Below are 25,617 nucleotides of genomic sequence, written 5' to 3'. Positions count from 1 at the left end.
CTTGCCTGGTTTTCTGTCATCTTATTTTCCTTTTCTCATACTAATTACACCTTTACCTATATTTTGGAATGCCATCCACTTGAATGTCTAAAATTGTATCACATGTAACTTCATGAAAATTTAATTAATATTAATTCGAATTTGAGCATTTAATCTTCCAGTATTATCATGTGGCTCTCTGTGTTCAGCCAAACCTGCTGTAGTTTTCTTGCAGAGCACTGTGTCTCCTCCTGAGTGCAAACAGACCCAAATTCCTCCTCTTTCCTCTTTGTTGCACATCCTCTGGTCTTTGCCAGACAGCTCTCTGTTAGGCAGCAGCCATGCTGATGTGCACGCCCTGCACAAAGTTTTCTTCATGAGATGTACACTCAGCTAACTCATAGATGCATCTGTCTGCCCTCCATGTCCTCTTTTCCATGTGAAGGAGGCACACATGCAGGCCAGAAGGGATTCCCACATGGCTTTCAGGACAGCAGAAGAAAAATAGGATGACAAAATACTGAAACAACATTTCAAGAAGAGTATGGGATTGTGACACATCTCATTGACCGCTGACTATGGTCTCTTTCTTTTTTACTTCAAAAAGTAAGCTCTGGTGGCTGTTTTGTTTCTCTTTTTCAGTCATCCCTAACAAACAGTGACATCATCTTTGTGAAACTGCATGCCCCTTGGGAGGTCCTGGGCAAATATGCTGAACTAATGAATGTAAGAATGCCTTTCAGGTAGGTGTAGCTGCATTTTGTCTCAACCTCCAAAGCCACACTATACTGTAAAGTTAATGTGGTAATAACACCAAAATGCCTGTAGAAAAGCTCTTCTATAAGATACCACACACCTTTAGGCAATATAAATGGAGTTCCTTAGATACCACATGCATTGTTGTTTCTTGTTAAAGCCTACAATTTCAGTACAATACTGGTTTGAGATTAAGATGGGCTGTAGCAGTGCAGCTTTTTTCATGGGGTATTCTGTCCTCAGGCCCTTTAACCCCTTCAATGCTGGAGCCCCCTGCATACTTGTGCGCTGCTGTTTTTTAAATGGACATTTCATTGAAATCAATGGGAGGTCAAGAAGATCCAGGTACGTAAGGCAGCACAGAAAGTGCATGTCTGTTTGACGTATCTGGTATGCACCTGTAAATTGCTTGTATAGTATGTAGTTAGTATCCCATAAATAAGTGTAAATAAGTATCTCATCTCATAGGAAAACAATTTAGGCTATGAATGCTTTTTCCTGTGAAGAAAATGGAGAACTTATATTAAATGCTACTGATAACCAGATTAATTCCACATTGAAACTCAAGTTCTTTTTATAATTGATTAAATATTGTTTGCATGTTGAGCTATGAAATTTTTTATGTAAAATATTGCTTTTATTCTGCTGGTTATCAGAACTCTTAAAGTAGCATTAAGACTTCCACTGGAACTGACCACAACCCATGAACTGAGAGACCTTGACTTTTCTTTCAATTAGCAGGGTTTGTAATATAAAGCTCCATTGATTTTAATGGAATTGCTCCTGAGCAAGAAAAGAATCAGACCCAGAATATGCAACTAGTGAGCTGATGCCTTTGTAGGATTCCTTCTGTTTTTTCTTACCTAAGTATGAAAAATGCCTCTGATACAAGACACTCTGTAGCAGTAGAGAACTCATAAGGTAAAATGGATATGTATTAAGGACAAAATTGCAGGCTTATTTTGTATTTATTTTGTTTTGATTTTCACAGCAAATCTTCAATTGCTCTTCTTTATGCTTCTGTTGCTAAAGAGAAAATTCTCAAAGCAAGTCATTGGAGGATAGGAATATTCTTTTTTTAAAGTGTTCCTGCCATAGAAACAATTCATTAGGCCAAAAGGGTGCCTTCTTTGACTTCTGTGGCATTCCTTGTGATGGACCTGCTCTGGCAGTGGATTGAAGTCTCATGATTCAGAAATACACCAGGAACTCTGAATTTAGTCATGGAGCAGCTTATCCTTTCCTGATCACTCAGTAGATAGCAAAGTAGGTGTCATACATATTATATAGAAAGCTTTGAAAATACTGAGGTTTTCTTGACCTGCTTCAGGATTGTGGCTTCATTCTTTCCACATCCATAGAAAGAGAATTACTACAGCATTGTTAAGAGGAAATCATGGTAATTCACTAGTGACTGCTGGCCAGGTTCTTTAATTTTTTCTTAAAAACAACGGTACAGTTTAACATTTCAAAAGAATTTTACAAAGTGTCCACTAGTCTAAATGGTGTGTTCCCAGATGCCTTTGTCTAAGTCCTTGATTCAACAGCTGCTGATTGCTTATTGCTCCTGATTATTCAGGCTGGAATTGTGCAAGGTCCACACATCACTGAATGAAATCCTTGTTGTTTCAAAGCAGGAGGGGAAAAGTGGTGGATACCTCTGAATATTGGAAGCAAAACCAAGAAGAGGATGGCATCTTCAGAAACACTTAGCTTTGACCTTTCTCTGCTGAGAAAGGTTGAGCAGAGCAAGACATTGAGTATATTGAGTAGAGCAAGATAAATAACACTATCCAAAGAAGGCTGGCCAACATGAAATAGTTTTAAAAATTTTACTTCACCAGCATGATATGGACTCTAATAACAAAAATGTTCAAAAGTTCTGAAAATTAATCTGGAATGCTAACCAATTCTTTAAATTATTTGTAAAGCATTAGTGTTGTCTTATTTTAGAGGATTTCCAAGGAGCTTTCCAAGGCACCAACAACATTCCTACACTACATCTACTACAATACTTAGAACATGTGTGATGTAAGCCTCCATTTTCCAGAAGTGGTACAGTTCTACATTACACAGTGGAACCTCTCAGAATACAGAGAAACCACCTTGATTTTGCAATCACCTTGAGGGGATGACAAAGTCAGCCTCTGGAGAAGGAAATCAGAGTTTGGTCAGGCACCCAAATTTTCCAGAAAGGAATATGAGTCCCAAATCCACACTCAAGAACCCTCAGATTTTCTTAACTCTCGTGAAGATGTGATCTCTGTGCTGAAGGCATTGTGTCAGATCCTGGCAGCTGTGGTATGATAGGCATCTATGAGAAGAACAAGAGCAGCCAGCAGGGGAGAGGCCCAGGACGTGGACTCCCTGTCCTGGATCTACACATGATGGTTAGGGGCTGCCCTGCACTGCAGGGCGGGTCAGGAGGCAGGATGGGAGTGGGTTCAGCATGTGTCTGCTCGTGTCCCCTTGTCTGCTCACTTGCTCATCGTTTGCTCTCACTCAAGCTTATTGCACTGACAACAGAAACCAGCCTGAATGAGGGGCAGAGGGAGTGGCTGCACACTTGGCACTTGAGCACATGTGCATTTGCTTGTGTAGCCTATATTCTGTTTCAAAGGATGTTATCCCAACAGGAACCACAGACCCTGCTCTGTACTGCATGCATTACAGCATATTGCAGCATAAGGTACAGCTTTCCTGGCTTTTCTAAGTGACTCCCCCTTGTGTTTCACCAAATGCAGCTTTAATAACTCACTAGTAGATGTCATATAATTAATCCATACTTGTGTCAGTCCTATGGAATTCCTGCAACAGTTTATGAACTCTGAAATAGAAACATCTTCGAATCCCCATCTTCCACACATGACAAATAACAGAAAAGGAGGAGACAGTGGGAAAATGATGATCTTCTGGCAATTCTAATGCCACCAGTGTCTGTGTGGCTTCCTGTGGCGGTTCTGTTAATCTCTCTTTTAGTCTCTTCCTCCACCTCTTACAGGCTTCTGTCTTCAATCTCCTTTCCTTCCTTGCTAGTTCATACTGTAACTGACGATGGGTTTTCTTCTCGACTGGCTTCATTTTTGCTGTTCTTCCAGGAGAAAAATCTATTACCTGCATCGCCGATACAAGTTCATGAATAGGTGAGTACAGCTCTCATGCCAGTTTATGCCCATTTGGACCAGTAACAAAAATAATGGTTAAAGTCAAGCTGGATGGAAAAGTTAATCAGTTGTGTTTGTAGAAATTATAAAGGGAGTAGTTACATACTAGAACATCTACAAAAATAACCAAACAGAAGTTGCATTTTTAAGGCATCCGCATTGTGAAAGAAGCAACTAATTTTATCAGTTTTGCCTTTTTTAAGAATAAAAAAATATTTTTCAACTGATGGAGTCTTTAAAGAAACAGATGTTAGGGCAAATGCTGTACCTCTTTCTTTCCATGTAGCTCATTAGGGAATTTCTTGGGGTTAGAGTACCACAGTTACAGGGGGTTTTCCATTTCCATGAACCCTGCTTACTTGTAACAGTGATGGCATTATTTATTTATTGCATCCTCCATGGGGATGCTTAGTACTTTGTTGGTAGATAGAAAGCCAATGAACCAAGCTTGAGAGATGTGTATTTTCCAAGAATCTTTGAAGTGCTTTCACTCAATTATTAAATACCTTTAAGGTTATGCTTGATGCCCAGGTTATGTCTGACTTTAAGCAAGGAAGCTCTTTTCCTGCAGCAGTTTGCATTTTCTTTTTGATACCTTGGAAAATGAAATGAAAATATCTCCAAAATGCCTAAAAACTGTACAGACTTGGCAAAATCAGATCATTTATATATGTACAATTATCTCTCTCACTGTATGTGGTATTTAATGCCATGGTACTCTTGATGCAGTTTTCAAAGGAGTCAGCCCCTAATCTACTCTTTTACTGAGGTCAGTGGAAATATTCTCAAGAACCTCTAAGAGAGAAAAATTAAATTTGAAATACCAGCATTTTGGAGTAAACAGCCGTACCATTTTGCACATAATGTCAATATATTTGCATCCATGGGATGATCACTCTGCAGTATGAGCATAATAAAAAGCACTTTGGATATTAAGTTATGTCAGAGTGTGCTGGTAACTTGACAGCACCAGCACATTATGGAATTTGCCTTTTCACATTAATAAGCACCAAATGAGCCCTTTGTGGAGTTGAGACATTTTATCTCTCTTTGGCACACAGTAATAAATGCACACAAATCTTCTAAAAATTTTGATGCTGCCTTATTTTCCATTCCCACCTTACAATAGATGCTATAGCAGCTGTTAGCTTTGGAATTGGTCTTGTGAAATGGCTGCTTTGACTAAAGCAATAGATAGGAAGGAGAAGGTGAAGGTTCCAATTATTTATATGTGCTATATGAAGTTTTGCTTCACATTCATTTTCTTATGAGTCAGGATGCAATTTGAAGTCAGGATGGGAAGAGGTATGATCTTTTTCTGGTATTTAGTTCCTGAGTGATGAGAACACTAAATTCAGTTTTTATATTCAGGTCTATAAATAGCTACTTGAGGAAGAAAAGCTGTAACTGAATGGCCCTAGAGGGGAAAAATAAAACATATTCAGCTTTATTTTCACTTATGTGAAACTTAGATATATGGCTTCAATAAAAGTATCTATTTCCTCTACTCATAGTTCAGTGTAGATTACAAGTACCCAAAGCCTTTCTTCATTTTTTGAGTTAATCCAAAGTTATGTTGACATTTGTGCAAAATTTATTTTAGAAAGGAGTTTAGAGCAGGTCTCTTGCAACTTGTGAACCTGACTTGAATTTTCTCTCTGAAAAATTCTGGTGATCTCAACACTTCAAATCACAAAACTTCCCTACTTTAAAGGAAAGAAAAGGTATCAGACACCTTATAGCACCTGCATCATGGTTTAAAACTAAACTAATAGAATAGCTAGCACCACAATATGCATAAAGTTCTATGAAAGCTGACCCACTCATAAAAATCAGTCCAATTCAAAACCTTTTTTTCTTTTCCTGATTTTTCTTTGAAAAACTTTTCTATCCCTATCCTACTTTATGGTGAGAAAACAGTTTCATTTAAATTTTTTGAGAAACTCTTTGCGTGAGTTAAACACAATATGTATCTTTAGAAAGTGGGTGCTAAATAAAGGCTAGGCTTAGAGAGCAGGGGCAGGATTGAAGTGGGAGACACTCTGTCTTTGAGGTACTGTGTGAAGCAGCTACCTCTTTATCACTCCATCACCCAATTGTTCCTGAGTAGGTCACACTGCTTTCTAAACGACGTTCCCCTATTCAGCTGAGTGTGGGGAAAATGAGGCATGGATTATCCTTGAAGAAATGATAAAAAAATAGATTTTTAACACTTGTGTCTGTACTTGTTAGCACCAACATCACCCTTTCAGCTTTTTCCTTTTGCGAGATGATCCTGTAGAGTACAAAACCTGCACTGCCGACTGACGGCACTGTTGGAATGAGCTGGAGGAAATTTTAAAACTTGGTTATTTTTCTTTTCCAAGGAGATATCTAGGGGGGCTTGCTTTCCCTGCAGGAGGCTGTGCTGCATGTTCTGTGCTTTGCAGTAAGGTTTTGCAACCTTCTCTGACCCGTTTGCCAGCAGGCTGACTGAGCATGCCAAGTAATCTGAGTCTTGGGAATGGCAAACCACTCGAATTCTGGGTACACTCCGTGAGAAGCCAGCATGAATAATGCATTGCTGTTAAGTGGGGAAAGCACTCAGTCGCCTTGTGCTGTGCTTGTGTGGTGTGATAAACCTGCAGCAGGCAGTATCTCAAACGCGCACATTGACTTGCAGCATGAATGGGAAAGGATTGCAGATGGGCAGGGGTGTTAATTGCTTTGAGAATTCAAACGAGTTTAATTAACAGGAATGGAACAGGATATTTAGAAAAACCCTCTTCCTAATCCCTCCTCCCTTTTCCATACCCAGACAAGCTAAGCCTGTTGAATATACACAGGGCTTACTGAATTTACAGGGGGAAAACCAGAGGCCAAAGGACAGGGATTTCCCCTGAACTTACTTTCCCTTGGCATCTCTATCTGCCTACACAGACTAGCTCAAGGCTGTCAGGATGCTGCAGCTGGAGAGTTACAATGGATCAGGCCCTTTAGAGCCCTGGGATCTGACATCTCACCTGCATTCAGCACAGACCTTTGCAAACCACCTCCTCCTGTGCCCAAACTGCTCAAACTCAGTGCAAACACTGCCCATGGAGAGGTTATGATTAATTAAGTAATTAAATCTTATATTAAGTTTACATGCATATTCCAGTTTTCCCAAACAGTCCTGATGATAAATTTACACACAAATGCAACATCTGACACCCTTTGCCCCATCATGCTATTCCAGATTGGAAGTGCAGAAATGAGAATTTAACAGGTACAGCTGATTTATTTACAATTTTGAAATGTGCACATGTTTAAAAATAAGCATTAGCTTCCTTGTCCAATTTAAAACCTGGTGGAAGAAGGCTGACTATTCCAGGAAAAACTCTATGAATTTTAAATGACAATGTGTAACATTTTCACATCACTTCCCCATGTATTGCTGCCTGGATATGGGTTGTCCTCCCTCAAATTGGCTGTGCAGAGGTACCAGCATTTGCTGGTCTTAAGAGTTCTTATGTTGGCTGTTTAAAAAAAAAACCCAAAATAACCAAACAACAACTACAAAAAAAAAAAAAACCAAAAAAAAAAAAACAAACAAAACAAACAAACCCCCCAATCATATTTCCAGTCCTTGAGTTTCTTTCAGAACTGAGCATTAAGTTCAAAGGAAGTAAGGGAAGTAAATTCTCATCCTTTAGCTCCGCTTCTGGAAACATTCAACCAGTGACTGTAGTATGGGCACACTCCATAATTTGTAGTCCATGATTTTTGCAGGGATCAGTGGTTAGGACTTGGAGCAGGAGTCACTGTACTAAACACAGCTTTCTTAGGAGCTTTTCATTATAGCATTCTAGTATGGATTTGAATTTGGTTTTGATTGCCTTCTCCAAAGAGTTCTGGTTGTTCCCTTCATTTCACTGTGTATCTTTGCATGAGTGCACCTGTAGTTAAATCCGCCCTTTATTCAGCTCAATCACTGTTTGTCTTCACCTTCCAAATGTAAGAATCTGCATAGCAGTCACTTGTTAGCTTATACACCTGGAGTTCTGGTTTCATGGAGGTTGTAGTGTTGCAAGAAACAATGAAATGAACAAAGTAGCCTATTTTGTAATAGGATCAATTGCAAAGTAAGAATCCATGCGGAGAGCAGTAATGGCCTGTAACTTGCTGGGTTTAGCTGCCAAAGATTTTTGTCACAATCTCTACTGTTCTAATGTTTAGATGTCCAAAATCTAACATTTCTTAAGCCTGAATTTTAAACTAACTAAAAATGTGAGAAATAAAGATTTAGAGAACATGCCAAGCACTCATTGGGCTTAATAAGATTTATGGCAGCATGTACCATCAGCGTTGCTTTTCTGATGAGACAAAATAAATGCTCCTCTGCAGAAAGCTGGTTATGAGTAATCGAGTTCGGCATATGTAATTTGGTCTGCCTCAACAGAAGTCAAAAGACATTGCACCTTTCCTAATTGTAAATATTCAGTGTCCTGGTTTGACAACCTGTACTTCATAATGCAGTGGAAAAACCCATTATCACAAATGCTCATACTTATCATGTGCTGCAGGATCGAGAAACAGATAAGCAGGTTCCGAGGATGGCTGCCCAGAAAGCCAATGAAACTGGACAAGGAAACACTGCCAGATCTGGAGGAGAATGACTGCTATACTGCTCCATTCAGCCAACAAAGGATCCATCAGTGAGTATTCTATCACATCTCAGTGGCAAGGTGAAAACTTTTCATTCTGGATTCACCTGGGAAAAAATTGATTTCTTTGTTCGTGTCTTAAGGACTAGTGCCTTCATATTAGCCCTTTTTCACAAAAAGGGAGAGATAGCTAGTCTATGTTTCTATTAACTAAAAGTCCAGCTCAAAGCTAAGGAAATCAATGGGAAAGTTCTTTTTAATTCACTGGAATTTCAATTACATCCTTCAAGAAATCAAATGGCTATTTTCTCTCATGTCAGAATTGCAATTGTTCTGTTTCACTTAAAGATGTGATTAAAACTTTTCTCAGCATTCCTTATGTCTTTAGAATAATCGAAACAAGTCCTTCATCACTAATGGTTGAAATACTGATACTTGCATTTCATTCCTAGTTATGACTGTAGAACAAACAAAACTCTAAAGAAAACAGACAATGTCAATTTGATTGCATTTCTCTTTCAATTTTACAGAAGCAAAACTCCTTGCAAAATGGCAGTGTTCAGACAGTGTTTAGACCTAGCAGGGACACTTTTCCACCAATAGCACCAGTGTTGGACAAATGTCAGAGAAATCACTTAGGCTACAAGAAGTCTTTATTCCCTTGCAAAATGCAGAGCAGAAAAAGTCCCACATAACTTCCATAACTCGTATGAAATTTAAGGGATGTTAAATTTTTGATGTCTTATGGGTAGTTACAGTGTTTGTGATATGGGAAACAGTCATTGGCTGAGAGCAAAGCCACAAAGATTAGGCAGCACTGTTGAGGGTACTAAAAGAAGACAGAGAACGAATTATAGATTGCTCCAAATTCTGAAATATGTGGTTTTATTCAGGGAGAAGTCAGGTTGATAAAGCTCTGAAATACCTCATTTTGAATGAATAATTTTTCAGAGATTTGATTTACTAGCTGCAATAAAAATGAGTAAAGTAAACCTCTGCCACAAATGGCATCTTTCCAAATACAGCAGAAAAACAAGAACAGGTGCAAAACTCCAGGGAAATTTCAGTAGAAGTCTGTTTGATACAGAGATGGGTCAGTTATTGTGCCCTGCATGAGGAAGAGCAGGGCACAATAACTGACCCTCAAAATTCTCAAAATTAGTTTGAGAATAGACTAGTGATACTAAAACCTAATAAATTGGGATGTCAGCATTAATGTTTTTATTACCATCAATATTAACTGCTAACTTCCCTTAAAATTGCTGCGTGTGGGAAAGGGGTTGGTAGTTTGTTCTGAGAGATTTTTTTGTGGCTGAAAGGAGAATTGACATTTATGAAGAGTATTTTTAGAGTTTGTTTTTTTTTTCATTCTTCTGCCTTGCTCATGTTCATGTTGGTAAACTGGCAGGAGAGTTTATAAGAAGTGTTAGTTTCATTAACACTCCTGCTGTTGTTTGATGCTTCTTTTACATCATGGCGGCCTTGGAAATTTTACTCCCTGGCAGACCTGACATTCTCTGCTTAGCTTTCTGTGTGTAGTCTTCCTATGCTTTTGTTTAGGGGTTTATAAAATGTTGGCTGAGCTGGCCTCCTTCTCCCAAAAGATGCTGGCTCTGACAGCAATGGTGTTCCTATCATGCTTCAGCCTGTTTCCCGTGCCTGGCTTGTTTTGTTTCACTAGAATTTTGAAATACAGTGACTTGTTCAATATTTTTCTACTGAGTTGCATGCAGGTATTTCAATTTTTTTAAACCAGAGACTCACAATATTGTTTTAGGAATGTGAAGATAAATGATTACTGAAATTCTTGAGATGCTGAAAAGAAGAATTGCCATCTACAGTAATGTTATGATAATTTAGCTTGCATTTTGTCAGTGGCAAGAAAAGTCCATACATTTTGATATTTGGGGTGGTTAAGGTTTTGCTCTCACCATATGACTAATTCAATGTAATTACACTGGAGGCTACAAACTTGTCTTGGGTGGTTGCTTGTGGAGTTCAGTGTTCGAAGACCACATCATCCTATAGTCTAGAAGAGCAGTGATGATTTCTTTCCTGCTCTGGGGCCTTTAGCTGTGACTCTGCCTCCTCTTCCATCACACAGTTGTGCCAAAACTGATTCAGAGAGAGAGCAGTACAGGACTGGAGGGGTCCCAGTACCACACCAGCGTTCAGCTAGCTGACCTCAGTGTTGTTTAAGACTTTTCATTGAACATATGGCCATTTTTTGAGCAAAGCAAATGTTTGTAACTCATTCAGTTCTTGAAGTCCTCAGAGAATGCAGAATAAATGCAAGTTTTTTAGTCCTTTTGCACTGTAATAAGGTCATAGCTGAAAAAATGCCACCAGTGTCTGCTTTTTGTCAGAACTTATGTACAGATTTTGAGTTTTAAGTTTACAGTAGAAGCCATACAATTTTCCTGCAAATCTAGAATCTAAGTGAGAGGAAGAGATGAGTAGGAAGTACATTAAATTATTCTTTGAGAAATACCCACAGGAGCCTAAAATATATAATCAGTCTTTTAATTACACTGATGAGGATTTTTCTGGCTATTGTACAAGTATTTCTGGAGAGCAAGATATGTACTTTTGGCAGTTGAAAATATTTCAGATTTCTGTGTTGTCATAAATTACCGTTTTTCCAAGATATGCTTAATGAAGACCATGAAGTAAATCACTCACCATTACAACCATCTTGAAAGCATAAAACTCCATACCCTTTGTTTTCAGATAAGATCTCCATTGCCTCACAGTAGATTTTGCCACATATCCTACCTAGAGGCTGCCAAATTCTTCCTTTTTTCCTGGTTTCATGTGCTTAGCATTTTCTAAAATTTTATGCCTTAAATATTCATATGAGCTTGGCTGTATTTGAAATACTGCAATTTGGGTCTAAAATTCTTTATTTCTTCCTTTCTTCATAGCATCAGATGTCTTTAACATCACCAAAGAACAGGCAGTTTATCTTTTGTGATCTAGCCGTAATTTCCACATAGAGGGCTCCAGTCTGATACAGATTTTATGTGATCTGAGTAGAAACTTCATTTATGATAGTTTCTTTTAAAAGCATGGAAAGACAAAGAACTGACAATACTTACAATTTGGTGTCTGGGGAGGAAAATAATTAAGAAAAAAACCTTACCAGAGCTAATTTCCATAGGAAATAATATTTTTTAAATATTGATATACAAGGAGTATGAGCAATTTTATTAGATCATATCAATAGACTTTTTTTTTCTTGCATTTTTCTTTCCCATTCAGATGAAAAAATGTCAGATGTGGAGAAATTCAGCTTTCAAAATAAAATGAAGTTTGTTTTAAGAGGCACAGCTAGCCATCTGTCCTTTGTCCAAAACTGGTATTGAATGACATTTGTAAGATGTGCCTCTAATTTTTGCAGCACAGCTTCAGGTTTTCTTTTAAAGGCATTATGGCATACTTCATAGGGTATATCACAAAATTGTCAGTACAAGAGAAGACCAAAATTAATCTTATTTCTTCAGTAATAGAAAATCTCTTTTTGGAGGAAAGAATTTCTGCCAAGCACTTTTTTTTAATTGTGTTGAATACAAAGTTATTGTTTTCAAGATAGACTTCTGAGTAGTGTCTCTTTTTTGCAGCCACAGCTTGGAAAAGACTGTGTTTATACCAAAGTATTTCTTCTGAAAATTATCCATTACACAAATGCACAAGATATGAGAAATGTTTACCATTAGACACACTTAGATGTTCTTCTACTACATCTTATTTATTTCATGTAGTCAGCTGCTAATCACTTGGGAATAGTAACAGCAGCAATTAGCTGCAATTTCTGAGATAACTGTACACAGGCTAGGGAAATATGTTAATTGCTGTTTAGAGATTTCAAACTCTATATCAGGAACTATTTCCCCTTTGTTTTATCTTTCAAAGGCAATAAACTCTCTGATTAAATATTAACCTAATATATAATTGAATAACCACTTAAATATTTATTACTTAGTGAAAATAAGATTAAAAATTTACTCAATTAGGAGGACTAGGATAGTAACTCGATTAATTAAGCCACGAGTACCAGAGGTTAATGGAGTTCTTCTCATTTGTATTATGTCCCCTTGTGGTACATAGGTCTTATATTTTTTCCAGATTTCCAAGATATGTGTGTCTCAAAGACAACTTGTCTTTTCAAGCTTTTCCAGATGTTCAAATTGATCTTAACAAACTCCATGTCTACCAAGATGATCTGTGCCTTGAGTCCCCTCACCCCAAAATCATGGATAGATCAGGGATCTGCTACAACTGGAGACATGGCACAAGGCTGCATGGACACTTACTTGTTTTGAACCAGGATGGTCATTCTGGTGTTTAAATACATCTACAGTATAATAACTATACATTTTTTAATGGCTTTTTATAAATGGGGAATCACAGTTTTGCAAATCCTGCTCTCGAACAAATCTTTGTGCTGCCAAACTTGGACATGCCCTGCAATGTTGTTTTGGGTTTTTTTATTCCCTCTGATTCTGGAAGTTTTAATTGCACAAAAATAGAAAGAAGCAGGGCATCCCTGAAAAATATAAAAGGTTCCCTCCTTCTATTTCAGGTGAATATTTCTAAGTGAACTAAGTTAAATCAAGAAGCGATCAGGGGAGAAGACTGATCTGGGGCAAAGGCAGAGGAAGGTGGAGGAGAGATTTGAGATTCAGCACTTTCATGACTTTCTATTTTACTTTGGCAGTTTTGAGGCTGTGGTGCCAAATTGGAAACAGAGAGAGCCACTACAACATTCTTCATCCCAAAGTGACCCTGTTTGAGGCCCTGTATGGTATGAAAACCCCCTGCTAGCCATTAATAAAAACGTCCTTTTACATAAACAAGACAGTTAGCTGCAGCCTTAAAAATCAAGCAAAATGAAAATCAGCAAGTGCTAATAATATAACCATTTTCAAACAAATAAAGTAGAGAAATGTGTGGTATTATTCTCAGGGGAGTACTGCAAACTCGTGTTGTTGCTGTTGCTACACCTGGTGATTTACTTGCTCTACGTTAAATTAGCTAAAAACCTGCTATTACCTCAGCCAACAGGTTGGCTGTTGGCTCTGTGATTTACCTGGGAGTACAGAAGGTTGGGCATTTTTCCTGTGCTAAGGAATACACTACTCACATAGAGATCACTACTTCCAACCACATCTGTGCTCTTAGTTTGCTCTGCTTCCAGCAGAAGGCAGTTTTAGATATGGCGTCAGACTGCTTCAGTGTCTGCGGACCCACAGTGCAAAGATACACACGGATCTGTGCATGCACCCATCCCCCCTTTGTGTCTTTGTCAGCAGGCCACAGGTGTTCAGATTTCATCTTTTTCTATCTTGTCACTAAAGCAGAAAACATTCCTTTTCCTGCCTTTTGCTTTCCCAAAATATAACAAGTAAAATAAAGCAAGAAAAGCAAACCCTCTGTTTTTCAAATGTGTATTCAAAGATTCAAGAGCTAAATTTACACTTTAAGGGTTTGTAAAACCTGCAAAATTACCAAAGACAATGTGTGAACAGGAATTCATTGGTATTTTTTTCTTGGTTGAATTTGCACTATTTGAGGTCTTCCTTTAGACAACAGTTAGCTTTGCTGTGCTTTCCTATCCACAGAAAGATAGTTTGAAATTTCCAGTTCACAGTTTAGTTAAAAAGGTTACAAATATAGCTTCAAAGCAATTAACCTTCACTGACTCTTCATGTCTCTTACAGCATAAATGTAAGAGCAGTATTTCCAGAATGACATTTTTGAAAGGGACTTTAATTAAGGATCAACTCTGGAAGCTTTCCTTCCAAAAGTACTCTCATTATCTTCATTGGGATTTTTTTTTTGAGTAAGGATAGCTCACACACATAAGACTTACAGGAACAAGTTAATTATTATAGATGTTGTGGAATAAATCACTGGCTTTATCTACCTATACATTAACTTCACAGGTAAAAAAATATAATGTATTAATCCTTACTTATTTTTTGTCTTACAAAAGAGGCGACAAAATGATGAAAACCATCAGTGAAGAGTCTCATAAATAAAGTTTAAACCCTTACTGAGCCTGAAAACAAGCTGTATTGCTCTTATGAATATTCAAATCCTTGAAATTTGAAAATTAACAAGGGCAGCAGAAACAGAACAGCAGAAACAGAAGAAATTCTTCCACCTAAAAGCAACAAGGGTTAAAAAACTCGCTAGAAAGCTTCTGCTTTATACAGTTCATGTCTGTATAAAGTCTCAGTAATGTCTGATAAATGTTTATGTGTACCTAGTTTGAAATTGTCTTCAGCTCTGGCCCCTGTGAACTGAAATTTGAAGTGTGGGATTCTTCACAGACTGAGAAGATATTTCACCTCTGAGTTCTTCATTGGATGCTGTAGAACATGGAATAGCTTTGATGATTACTCCATGAATATGGATTTACCACCCACATTCAGAAATAAGACAAAGTGAAGCACAGAAATTTGGGGGGAAGAAACGCCCATGAAGCTTGGGAAGATGGGGTGGTGGTTGAAAGGGGTAAGCCCTGCACTGAGCTGCCTGATTCTCCCCTGACAAGAGCAACTCCTGTGACTTTCAAGATAAATTGAAACCTCCCTGACATTGTTCTAATTTATAAAACCCTATGTTCAAAATATGTTCAAAAATAAGTGAGGATTATTTTTAAATGTTATCACATGCAGTTCTATCCCAAAATAATGATATTGTTAGGGATGGTTCAGGACATCTAGAGGACTCATTTTTGGCACTACTTTTTCACCTTTGCTGAACTCTAGCATCTCTTCTTGATCCATGTCTTCATGAATAACTTTGGAAAACACTCAAGGGCATGTTTTTGACACACTCTGAATATGGTGAGTCCTTCCTCTCCTCTCCCCCTCCTACCCTTGCTGGCACATGACTGGGCAGGGCAGAACCTCTGCAGCTCATATTCTCATAGGTGTTTTGGGACTGCTTCAGCTATTCTGGAACAGGCAGAGTTCTTCATGGCAGTTCTCATACTGAGGTGCTTACATCTGCTTCACAGACACGTCTGGTTATTTCTTCTTGCCCACCTGAGATCAAAAGCTATAATAACACAATTACTAAGTTTGCAAATGAATGCAAATTACTGAAGTGTTTCTTTAAACAAGTGATTATTTCTTTGTTTTTTAGAGATCCCATAATCCCTGATTTTTGCCTTTTTGCATTCATGACTCATGAGAATAGAAATTCTTAAATACAAACAGAACTATTAAACAAGTTCTTCAGAAAAGATGTTGAAATGGCTATCTCTAGTTGCAGTATGAGACAGTTGTGATAACAGACAAGCAAAACAACCTTGTATTACAAGGAAAATAGATTAAGGTGTTATCTGGCTCCATGTTGCAGGTTTCCCAGATAAGGTGATCCAATTCGCAGTTGAATCCTACAAGAACTCGTCAGAATGACAAGTCAAGCTAAGTCAGAATGAGAATTACTGTGCTGTTTTGATATCTGAGAAGTTATCTTCACAGTTCTTTAACTGTCTGGGAGGTGGGATCTTGGATAGTCAGGCAGTAAAAGAAAATTAAATAAAGAGCAAAAATCTCTAACTATTCATTTCTGTTTTACTCCTGCCTTTTCATTCGTTTCTGCTGCCACACAAACAGCCTATTACAGAGTTCCATCCTCAGCTGAAAACAACACTGTTCTACCTGCTTCACAGTTTACATTTTATAAAATATAATTTCTATCAGCATTAAGATTTACATGAATACAGCATGTTTTTTCTCTCAAAATACTTTTGTTAGTCATTACTTCACATACTGATTACTTTCAGCTGAATTTGGTACAGATGTAGCAGTAAAGATGCATCTTTATATCCACATATCTTTCTGTATCTGAAAGATAAGTTCAGTCCTACATACCTTTTGAGTAACAGCAGCTTGAAATAGCATAGTGGCCCCAAACTGCTCCTATACAGAAAAGGCAGTGGCCTGTGGACACCAATTGCATTTGCTGTTTGGTACCAGCCCACTGGTAAATCAGCATGCACGTGGTGGTCAGCCAATATGCATAAATCTAATTAACTTTGGTAGGTACTGTAGGGCATGAGTAGGACTTTGGGAATAGCAGGGAAATGGGAGGAAGCCAGAAGTACTGAGTACAGTAGTGAGTAGATTGTAGGCACAGAAATGCCCTGTGAGTATCTGGGGTGATGTGGCAAAGGAGACATGACATGGTAATCTCTAGAAAACCAGGTTTTATTACTTCTGGTGCTCTTGGAGCAATTTCTCTTACATATCTTTACTTTAGGAAATTTTTTTTACTGTCAGCCTTTGAAGCAGAAAATAAGGATCTTATGTACACATTGTATTGTACTGAAAATTCAGCTGAGAATTTTGATAATAAAGAGGGAGTACATGAAGTTCTCAAAGTCCAGAAGTTGGACTCCTCGTTTTTCAAAATTACTGTGGAGGTGCAAAGCTGTATATTATTTCCCATGGGTAAAGATTGATTCTGGAAAAAAAAAAATTCATTTGGGTAAAATTACCTGAGGGGAAAACTGGGAAGTGAATCTCACATTGTGCAAAAGAGAAGGTGAAGTGAATCCACGCCAAGCTCCTGATTAAGATGATCTCATTTAAGGTCTTATTTGTCTAGTGTGCTCTCCTACAGACTCATCTCTCTATGACACCTCTGTGACTTTAACATTTTATTTATCAGTTCATTCAATTCTGCAGCTCTTCAAAAACACAGATGAGGAAACCAATATTGTCTCCTGTCCACAGGGTTTGCTGGGGTTTTTAAAATTTATTCTATCTAACCTATTGAACAAAGTACCTGTATTCATACTTAACTTGATAAGTGGCCTCTGAGAACTAATTTTCTACTGCATTTTAGCTTCCAGGACCAAATGTAGGAGTATATGATACTTTTAATTTCTAACACAGTATTCAGTAACAGTTTTCAGTAAGAATGGTTTACCAAGTAGATATTTCCAACTGACTCTTAATGGTAAAGCATAACAAAAAACCTGGAACAGATGTGAAATTCTACTGCTGCACTTACAAAGATATGTTTTTGCAATTATCTGTGCAAGAATTTTGTAGTTTTCAGTGAATTATCTAAAAGTGATGCATAATGAATACTTAAGTATCTTCTAGCTTTCTCCAGATTTCTCCACATAATTCTTTGTAAGAGAATGAATACTGTTACTGACAGCATCTCACCTGGCTAATCATCTCTTAATCAAGTGTCTTTTATCCTCCCTGCACTTGCTTACATAATGTAGATTTTTAGAGTGCTAAAGAAAGTAATGGAAATAAATATTTGCCTTAAATGTGCTATTACATATTTCTGACATGCCCTTGGTTTTTATTTTCTTGTAGCTTCATAATACACAACAAAGATACTTTCTTCAATAATGCTACAAGAAGTAGAATTGTACACCATATCTTACAAAGAGTGAAATATGAAGAAGGGAAAAACAAAATTGGTAAGTACTGAGCAATGTGCTTTTAAATATGTCTTTAAAAAAAGAAAGGAGAAGTCTGCCTGGCCTCATAACAGACTATTTTCCTTCCTTTTTAATCACCTTGATTTTGACTGTTTCCATCTCACCCACTGCTGTGGTAGGGACTTTGCCTGGAAGATGTGATCATCTCCCTGTAATGTCAGTCAGCTTTCACAGGCACATCACCACATGGGATTTATCACCTCTGCAAGGGAAGAGGCTGATTTAAACATGAAATATTAACAGATTAGGAGCAGTGCAGCAGAGAGACTCATGGATGAAAACCTTTATTCTTTCCTTAAATTGTGCTTGGAAGGATGGCAAGATTTGTGCTGCTCTATATCAGGCTACAGGGCTTCTCCCTGGATACCTATCCATCCCTTAGGATGGAGGACTCTGTGTCTCTGGTGTTGCTGTAAGTCAAAAGGGAGTTCACCACTGATGTCCTCAGTGCTAAGAATGCTGTAACTGTGGCTAATAATGCATAACTGTGGCTTCATTTTCAATTAGTGAATGGAGTGGAAATTTGGAGAGGCACACATACAGGCCCAGGAGAGCAGGCAGTGACAGAGGAGGGATAAATATTGGCCACCTTCTGCCAAACTGTACAGAGCACACACAGCTTGAGTACCACACAGAGACAAATGCGCAGACAATCTCCATAAAACTCAGTCTATTTCATTTCCCTGCTGTTTAAACCTCACTTTTCCTGAAGAGGAAAATATCCCAGAACTTCACTTCTTTCTTTCTTTCCCAGCTGCTGGGATGAGGGCAGCAATAGCCCTGAGCACAGCTGACGTTGCATCTTGCCCAAACACCTGCAATCCCTGCCTACCTCAAGATCCCAATCTCCCTCACAGGTCAGCTTGCGCTGTACCTGTAGTGAACACAACCTTGCACTGATCACTGGGCAGAGCAAAGCCCAGCTCTGCTGTCCAAGTTTTACTTTTCTGACAGAAACATTGGAAGAAAACATATTTTGCCAGGCAGATAGTGATGTTACTGCTGAAAGTGTTACTCATGTTGACTTAATACCTCTCATTGCTGTGTTCTTGCTGCCGTCTGTCCCCTGTGAATTAGGAAAGGAATCAAGACTCTATGCCTCTTGGTCAATAGGGTTCAAACACCTTCAGGTTCTTCATGTGGATTGTTTTGCATTGCTTGGTAACAGTACAGTCTTATTTTGGTGATTTTCCAAGTGAAAAGCACCAACATCTCGGCAATCATTATTTCTCCAGGCTCTCACTAAAGAGGGACATGGCCTGAGTGAGTGGGTTGTATGGTTACTTTTTTGTGGTAGGATGGATAGGAATGATTTTTTTTTTTGGGTCTTTTAATGCTGCAGCTTGTGTTGTTCCTTTCTGTCTGTTCAGCAATTTTCATAAGACAGAAGCTGAACACATTTTAAAAAGTTGTTATCATACAGAAATGATGAGTTTCTGTTGCTTTAGTGGTCTGCAATTCAAAAATGTCGAGACCTACCCTGAAGATTTTAGCTCCCAAGATATGCAGCCTTTCATCTAAATAGCTTTGTCAGACCATGTTTTATAATGTCAAACTTTAAACCTGGTGTAAAGTCTCCAATTTCAGTGAAGTTATTCTAAAGATGGATTTGGCAAATTAATCTTTGAGCCTCTAGCATAATAAATGATAGATTTTGATTAATGTTGGAGCAAGTCTTTCTCTGTATTATTTCTTAGTTATCAAATTCTAAAGAAGATTCATTTTTCTACACGTATTGTGTACTGTCAATTGGCTTCCGTCTTCATTTAGCCAGTTTATGAAAATATGTTTTGCTTTTTACTTCACCATTTTTCTGCTCCTGTTGATAAATAATTGAATACTTTTGATTCTTAGGTCTGAATCGATTGCTCAGTAATGGCTCCTATGAAGCTGCATTTCCTCTTCATGAGGTATTTTGCTCTTTTTTTTTCTTTTTGAATGGACATTTCCCACAAAATTAATTCTTAATTGTGTAATTATTTATCCTTAACCTTATTAATGTCTGCCTCTGACATGCTTCCATTTAGCAATGTTTTTTTCCTTGGGGAAAAATTAGGGGTATTTCTTGCAAAAAGAGATGAGTAAAGAGGGTTGTTCCAGATTTGTTCTGTAAAAACTCTTTGAGTTGAAATATCAGTATGCTTTCAGAGAGGAAAAACATCACACTCTGCGGGGCTTTTTGAGATTCTCCAAAGATTTTCTTTGCATTTTTGAATATAATCTACTATAAATTTCTTAGTAAGAATATTCTCAAATCTTAGTGACATCAGTTGATTTTTTTTAATGCCATATTTAGCTTTTGGAGCACAAGTATGTAGTTTGCATAAATTGTGTTATCCATGCTGCTAATAAGAGTGATTTCTTAAATATTCTTTTTTGCTGCTGTTATTCATTAATGTCCAGATTTGTATTTTAGGGAAGTTACAGAAGTAAGAATTCAATAAAAACCCATGGAGCAGAAAACCACAGACACCTGCTCTATGAGTGCTGGGCTTCCTGGGGAGTGTGGTATAAATACCAGCCCCTGGATCTTGTAAGGTAAGACTCACCTGCTTTTGCTATGTCGCATTAGAGATGCTTTGAGCACAGGTTGTTTCACTTCTGACAAAACCATGAAAAGCTTATTTTATTCATGTGGTTTTTAAAAACTGATCCTGAAGAAATGGGAAGCCATTTAGTTCATGGTGACACTACACCCAAAGAAATATTTAGAGAGGAGTTTGTAGAAGGACCTGAAAGAGAAAAAAGTTTCCTTCCAGAGTTTCCTGACACTGTAATTTGTAATGAAGTGTTTACAGAATATTTAAGAGAAAAAAAAAAAAAGGAAGAGAAGGATCTGTGGAGACTGGGTATACTTGATTAGACATCTGTCCACAGGAGGAGTTCCTCCTTGGAGCTTGGCTTTGGTGAAAGAAAGGCTCTCACCAACTAGATCTTCTTTTTCCAAAGAGCAACCACATAATGAGCTCTGGGGGAAGTTTCATGATGCTTACAAATGGCACAGAGCAGAGCTTACAGTTGCTGATTGTGCTACTGTGTTCAAAACACCAGCGATGGAAGTCTCCTCTGTACCACTGCCCTTTAACTCAGACCAGCCACATCACCACTGTCCAGATTTTTATTCATCTTGGAAGTAGTCCACAGAGAAGAAAACACTGAGAAAGCTGAGATGTGATTCCAAGTTCTTACAGCCCTTTAAATTAATGTTTTCAAATAGCCTTGCATGCACTAATAGGGGATTACATAGTTCTTGTGCATATAGAGTGAGCCAGAGCCTTTACTGATTGTGAGGGCAGAACTAATATTGGACAGTAATGGGCTTTTTCTACTTGAAGAGAGGAACATGGAGCTACAAGAGCCTATTAATAAAGTCTTCATATGTATCAGGAACACTGAAGATACATTGACCATCAGGAAGGGTCATCCACAACATTCAATTGGTCCAGCTTATGAATTGCCTCTTTCATAAGTCCTGTAACTAATAGAAAACTTTGATTTATTCTCAAAATTGTTAGCAGATGAAAGATTTGTAGAGGGTAGCCCTGGAGACAGACAGTGTTACTGATTAAGGCCATATAAAACCTATCCATTTCATAAAACAGAGAGTTTCATTTCCATGGATAAAAAGCTAACCAAGAAATACAATAAAAAGTTGTACTGAGTCATATAATTGTTTAATGCTTTACAAAAGAATTTATTAAATCTCATCATTTAATCCCAAAAGTTTTTATTTCTTTTTTTAATACCCTGGAAAGAAATTTTGAATTTTTTGTCAAATTACACAATAGAAATTTCTGATTTATGGAAGAGCCAACAGTTATACCAAAGGGGTTTTTTGCTTTTAATTTCCCAGTACACAACAAGATATTATTATCACAGTACAAACAGTACAAACAACTCATCTCTATGGTTTTATAACCATTTTTCCATAGTGGTCAAGGCTACTGTTCTTCATCATTTCTTGTTTGTGAGAGTGCTCTTGAGGCAATATCTGGTGTTTGGTTTAATTTGATGATCAGGCATCTGAAAGGTTTGTGAAAGTACGAGAATAAATGGTAACAGAATAAGCAATGTTAGAGATATGATTATTCTGGACCTTTGTAAAAGCCTTCTTGCATTGCCTGGTTTTAAATGTAAAGATTTTTAAAGAAAGTTTATTTTTTCATCAGACAGATTTTTCAAAATCTATTAAAAAAAAAAAAAAGACCGTTGCTATAGACCCCCTGGCTGAAGTCAGGAGTGTCCTGCTGCTGTTGAGAGTAGGTGTTCACCCAAAGAGGAGAGGGGCAGGGGGAGCTGTGAGATTCCCTGAGCATTGGCAGCAGCCTCAGTCTCAAGCCACCAAACTCAGCAGGAGCAGAGCTGCAGCCCCAGCCCAGCCTGCCGTGTGCTGCCTGGAGCACGTCCGCAGCTGTGATGGATTCACTGGATGAGGGTGGCAATAAAGCGAAGGGGATGCCTTTTCCTTCTCACTTCACAGATGCTGGAGTACTCACATTTCCTCAGCTCCTGCTGAATTTTCAGAGGATCTGAAGATTTGGGAGGAGCTAAGGAAATGTGAGTAATCCAGCATCCATGAATGAATCTCCCACTTCTGCAGTCTCTCTCAGCAGTTCACATGTCTATTGAGCTGGAGACTTTTCCTTGAAAAACTGATGACACCAGCAAGACCTGCTGTTCATTTCACTTGGAAGTGGGAACCCTTTAAAAAGAAGCTTTTCTCAGTGCCAGTTCTACAGCAGGAAAATCTCTTTTTTCCCCCCATAATAAGAGTTATGTAGGATTGTGCTTGAATGGTGTAGTGTGGTCATCTGTGCAAAAGGAGTGACTGGGTGTTGATTCTTCCACAGACATCTGGCCAGAACTTACACTGTTAGCTGACATTATGCTTTAAAAAGGCTAAGAAATAAATTAGATGTAGATAGTACATTTATGTCATCAATAGATGTGCTATTTCTACCCTAAAGTCAAGTTACCACAATGGTAAGTGAAAATATTCATACTCCAGTGCTGTTTTATTTTTTCCTCAGATGTTAAAATGAGGTTTCCATCTCCTATGCTGCCAATTTGGCAACTCCAGATTTCATTTAATCTCATCAGCTGGCTGTTATGGAGATACTAGTCACTAAAAATAAATGAGAAGAAGTCATTTGAGGGAAATTGCATGATTCTGCTTCCAGTCTGCTTTGAGACACGTGGCAGTACGATGGCGCAGAGTTGGCATAATTTACAAAGCCACTCCTATTAGTCAACAGATGTGGTACCATGATTTTAATTATACATCTCTTGGAATTTAGTGTCCATAGATACTTTAAAAGAATATTTTGTGACCTTTAGAATTGATTATAATTGGAAAGAAACAGGTCTCAGTATATTTATATGCTCTGGCACCCTGCAAATCAACAGAAACTGTTGCAGTGGTGATTCCTGGGGACTTTGGATCACCTCCTGCACACTTCTGTGCATTGTTGCTTCCCTCTTGATTATGCACAAATTGGTCCTGCTGCTGCTTGTGCATGTAATTGACAGGACAAAAATGCAGGGAGAAAACTGGATTTTAAGTGATTGTAAATGATTGTAAATGAACTTAGAAGCAAAAACTGATGCCTGAGTAATCTGCATTTTGCTCTATGTTTCCATTAAACATCTTGACTGCAAGCTGACTACTCCCTTTCAGTCTCCTGTCAAGCCTTCCTACCCACCCCATTTTTCTGACATGAGAGCTTCATATGTCTAAAACACCTGCTGGAAAGCTCTAGTTTCTGTGATGTAGAAATTTCTGTAGAGGATTTCATTCTCACTTGCAAAAGAGTTAATGAAAATAGACAGATCCTTGGCTTGAGCCCTGATAAGTCTATATTCTAGATCCATGACTTCCTCCTAGGCATGTTGAAAGCAAAATATTCTGTAATGAGGGTCATTAAAGATAGGATAATCCAATATCACATTTCATAGGTTGGAAATTAGACTTTGTAGCTTAATGCTTTCAAAAAATGTGCCTTATTGATAAATATTGATATTGAAATCTTGACCCACTTAAGTCATAGCTCTACCACTGGAATGGGTTGAGGGGATATACAGTTCACCATTAAGGTAACCGGTATTGAAGGGCTAGTATACAGGCTAGCTTACAATGAGAAGCTGAAATTACATTTTTATTATTATTTTGATGGTGCAATATATATAAGGATAGGAGAGATGGATTATTGTGTTAGGTGCTTGGGGATTTTTTATGTCTCTCCTTTTTAGGTTAGTTGTGGAGAAAATTTTCTGTGGGAGAACCATTAAAGATTAAAACAATTTTTTTCTGTCCATATTAATAATCTGAAAAAATGGATAGTAATTAATTAACAAAGTTAACGAGAACACAAATATGTTATCAACACTGGAAAATTTCAAAGAGGCCTTGAAATGAGTAGAATGATAACAGGTGAAATTTAGGTATAAGTCATGCACAGTGATGCATTCTGGGAAGAAACCTCTGGAATTCTTTGTGTACATTGCAGAGCCCTGGATGAGAGAGAATTGAAGCAAGCTATATGAAATTTCTGTTCTTTACATAGTGATAGAAGAAGAGAAGGAACAAATTTATTTTTCAGACAAATATTTAGGAGAAATTGAAGGGAATGACAAAGGCATCTACACATTTTTCATCTCCTGAGGGTCATGATGGTCCAGAGTAACTGAATTACATAATAGAATAAATGTGGAACTGCTCTGAATATGGCACCTAGGCCTCCAAAGACCTTCTCACTGGCATAGTTTTTTTCCATAGCATTTAACTGAGTGGTATCTGAGCAGAGACTAAAAGGAGAAATATGCAAACCATGGGGCCAGAAGACTTGATATATTAAGTTGATCCTGATGCAATTTACAGTAGTACAACCTGTGCCTGTAGAGTACCAGCTGTGTTGCAATGGGCAATAATGGAATATCAAAGCTGTTTATCCATATTTAAACCAATACATATCAAAGTGATGTCAACATCTTACATTTAATTTTAAAACCCAGCTCAGATGCCTTTTCCTTTCTTTCAGAGATGGGTTGCTCCCCATCATGGACAGTCTTCTTTATGCACACACTGAACTTTGCTTGGGTCTTCATCTAGGACGAAGGTGTTCGATTTCTAGATCAAAAGGAATACTATGGTTTGCACTATTAGATTGAATTAGGTCTCAAGGTGGTGGGAGATTATTTTTGCCATTAATGCTTGTCAGCTAGAGGGTTGGAACAAGGAAGCATTCATCCTTGAGTACAGGGAATGAAGTAAAACATAAATCTTGATGAAAGTTAGGTGGACTTCACTCCTTTGAACTATGGAGAAAAATAGGTCATCCATATTTAGTGGAAATAAGCTCAAATGTGAGTTTGCATTTTTGGAGGTGCAGGCATAGACTGACATCCTAGATGTCAGGAAAATAATCAGGCCAAAGGTTTCATTTACACTCTTAAGTCAGGTCTTAAAAAGCAGTTTGCAGTGTATTTTTTACAATCAGACCTGCTGCCCTTCTCAGAACTGAGCATGTTAGCATTGGCTTACTGTCTCTTTAGTCTGGGAATTTGAGTCTCTGTTGAATGACAGAAGAATAAAAACAAAATGACAATACTTGGG

The 25,617-nt window shown here is 37.9% G+C and overlaps 1 protein-coding gene across 5 annotated transcripts in view; it reads left to right on the top strand.

Moving 5' to 3' along the window:
* ANO4 (anoctamin 4) overlaps positions 1 to 25,617 on the top strand; it is a 177,418-nt gene that overhangs the window by 106,151 nt on the left and 45,650 nt on the right. For 3 of the 5 annotated variants that reach the window (XM_058022152.1, XM_058022149.1, XM_058022150.1), the window contains 7 exons: positions 622 to 722; positions 979 to 1,080; positions 3,834 to 3,878; positions 8,444 to 8,575; positions 17,878 to 17,984; positions 19,860 to 19,915; positions 20,422 to 20,543. In XM_058022152.1, coding sequence (XP_057878135.1) covers positions 622 to 722; positions 979 to 1,080; positions 3,834 to 3,878; positions 8,444 to 8,575; positions 17,878 to 17,984; positions 19,860 to 19,915; positions 20,422 to 20,543 — 665 coding nt within the window. The remainder of the gene's footprint in view (positions 1 to 621; positions 723 to 978; positions 1,081 to 3,833; positions 3,879 to 8,443; positions 8,576 to 17,877; positions 17,985 to 19,859; positions 19,916 to 20,421; positions 20,544 to 25,617) is intronic. The other 2 variants (XM_058022151.1, XM_058022153.1) reach the window with 2 other exon arrangements.

Source organism: Melospiza georgiana, chromosome 4 (genome assembly GCF_028018845.1).
Source record: "Melospiza georgiana isolate bMelGeo1 chromosome 4, bMelGeo1.pri, whole genome shotgun sequence".
NCBI lineage: Eukaryota > Metazoa > Chordata > Aves > Passeriformes > Passerellidae > Melospiza > Melospiza georgiana.
Note: the sequence above shows the minus strand (reverse complement) of the source record. Positions and strands in the feature narration are given on the sequence as shown.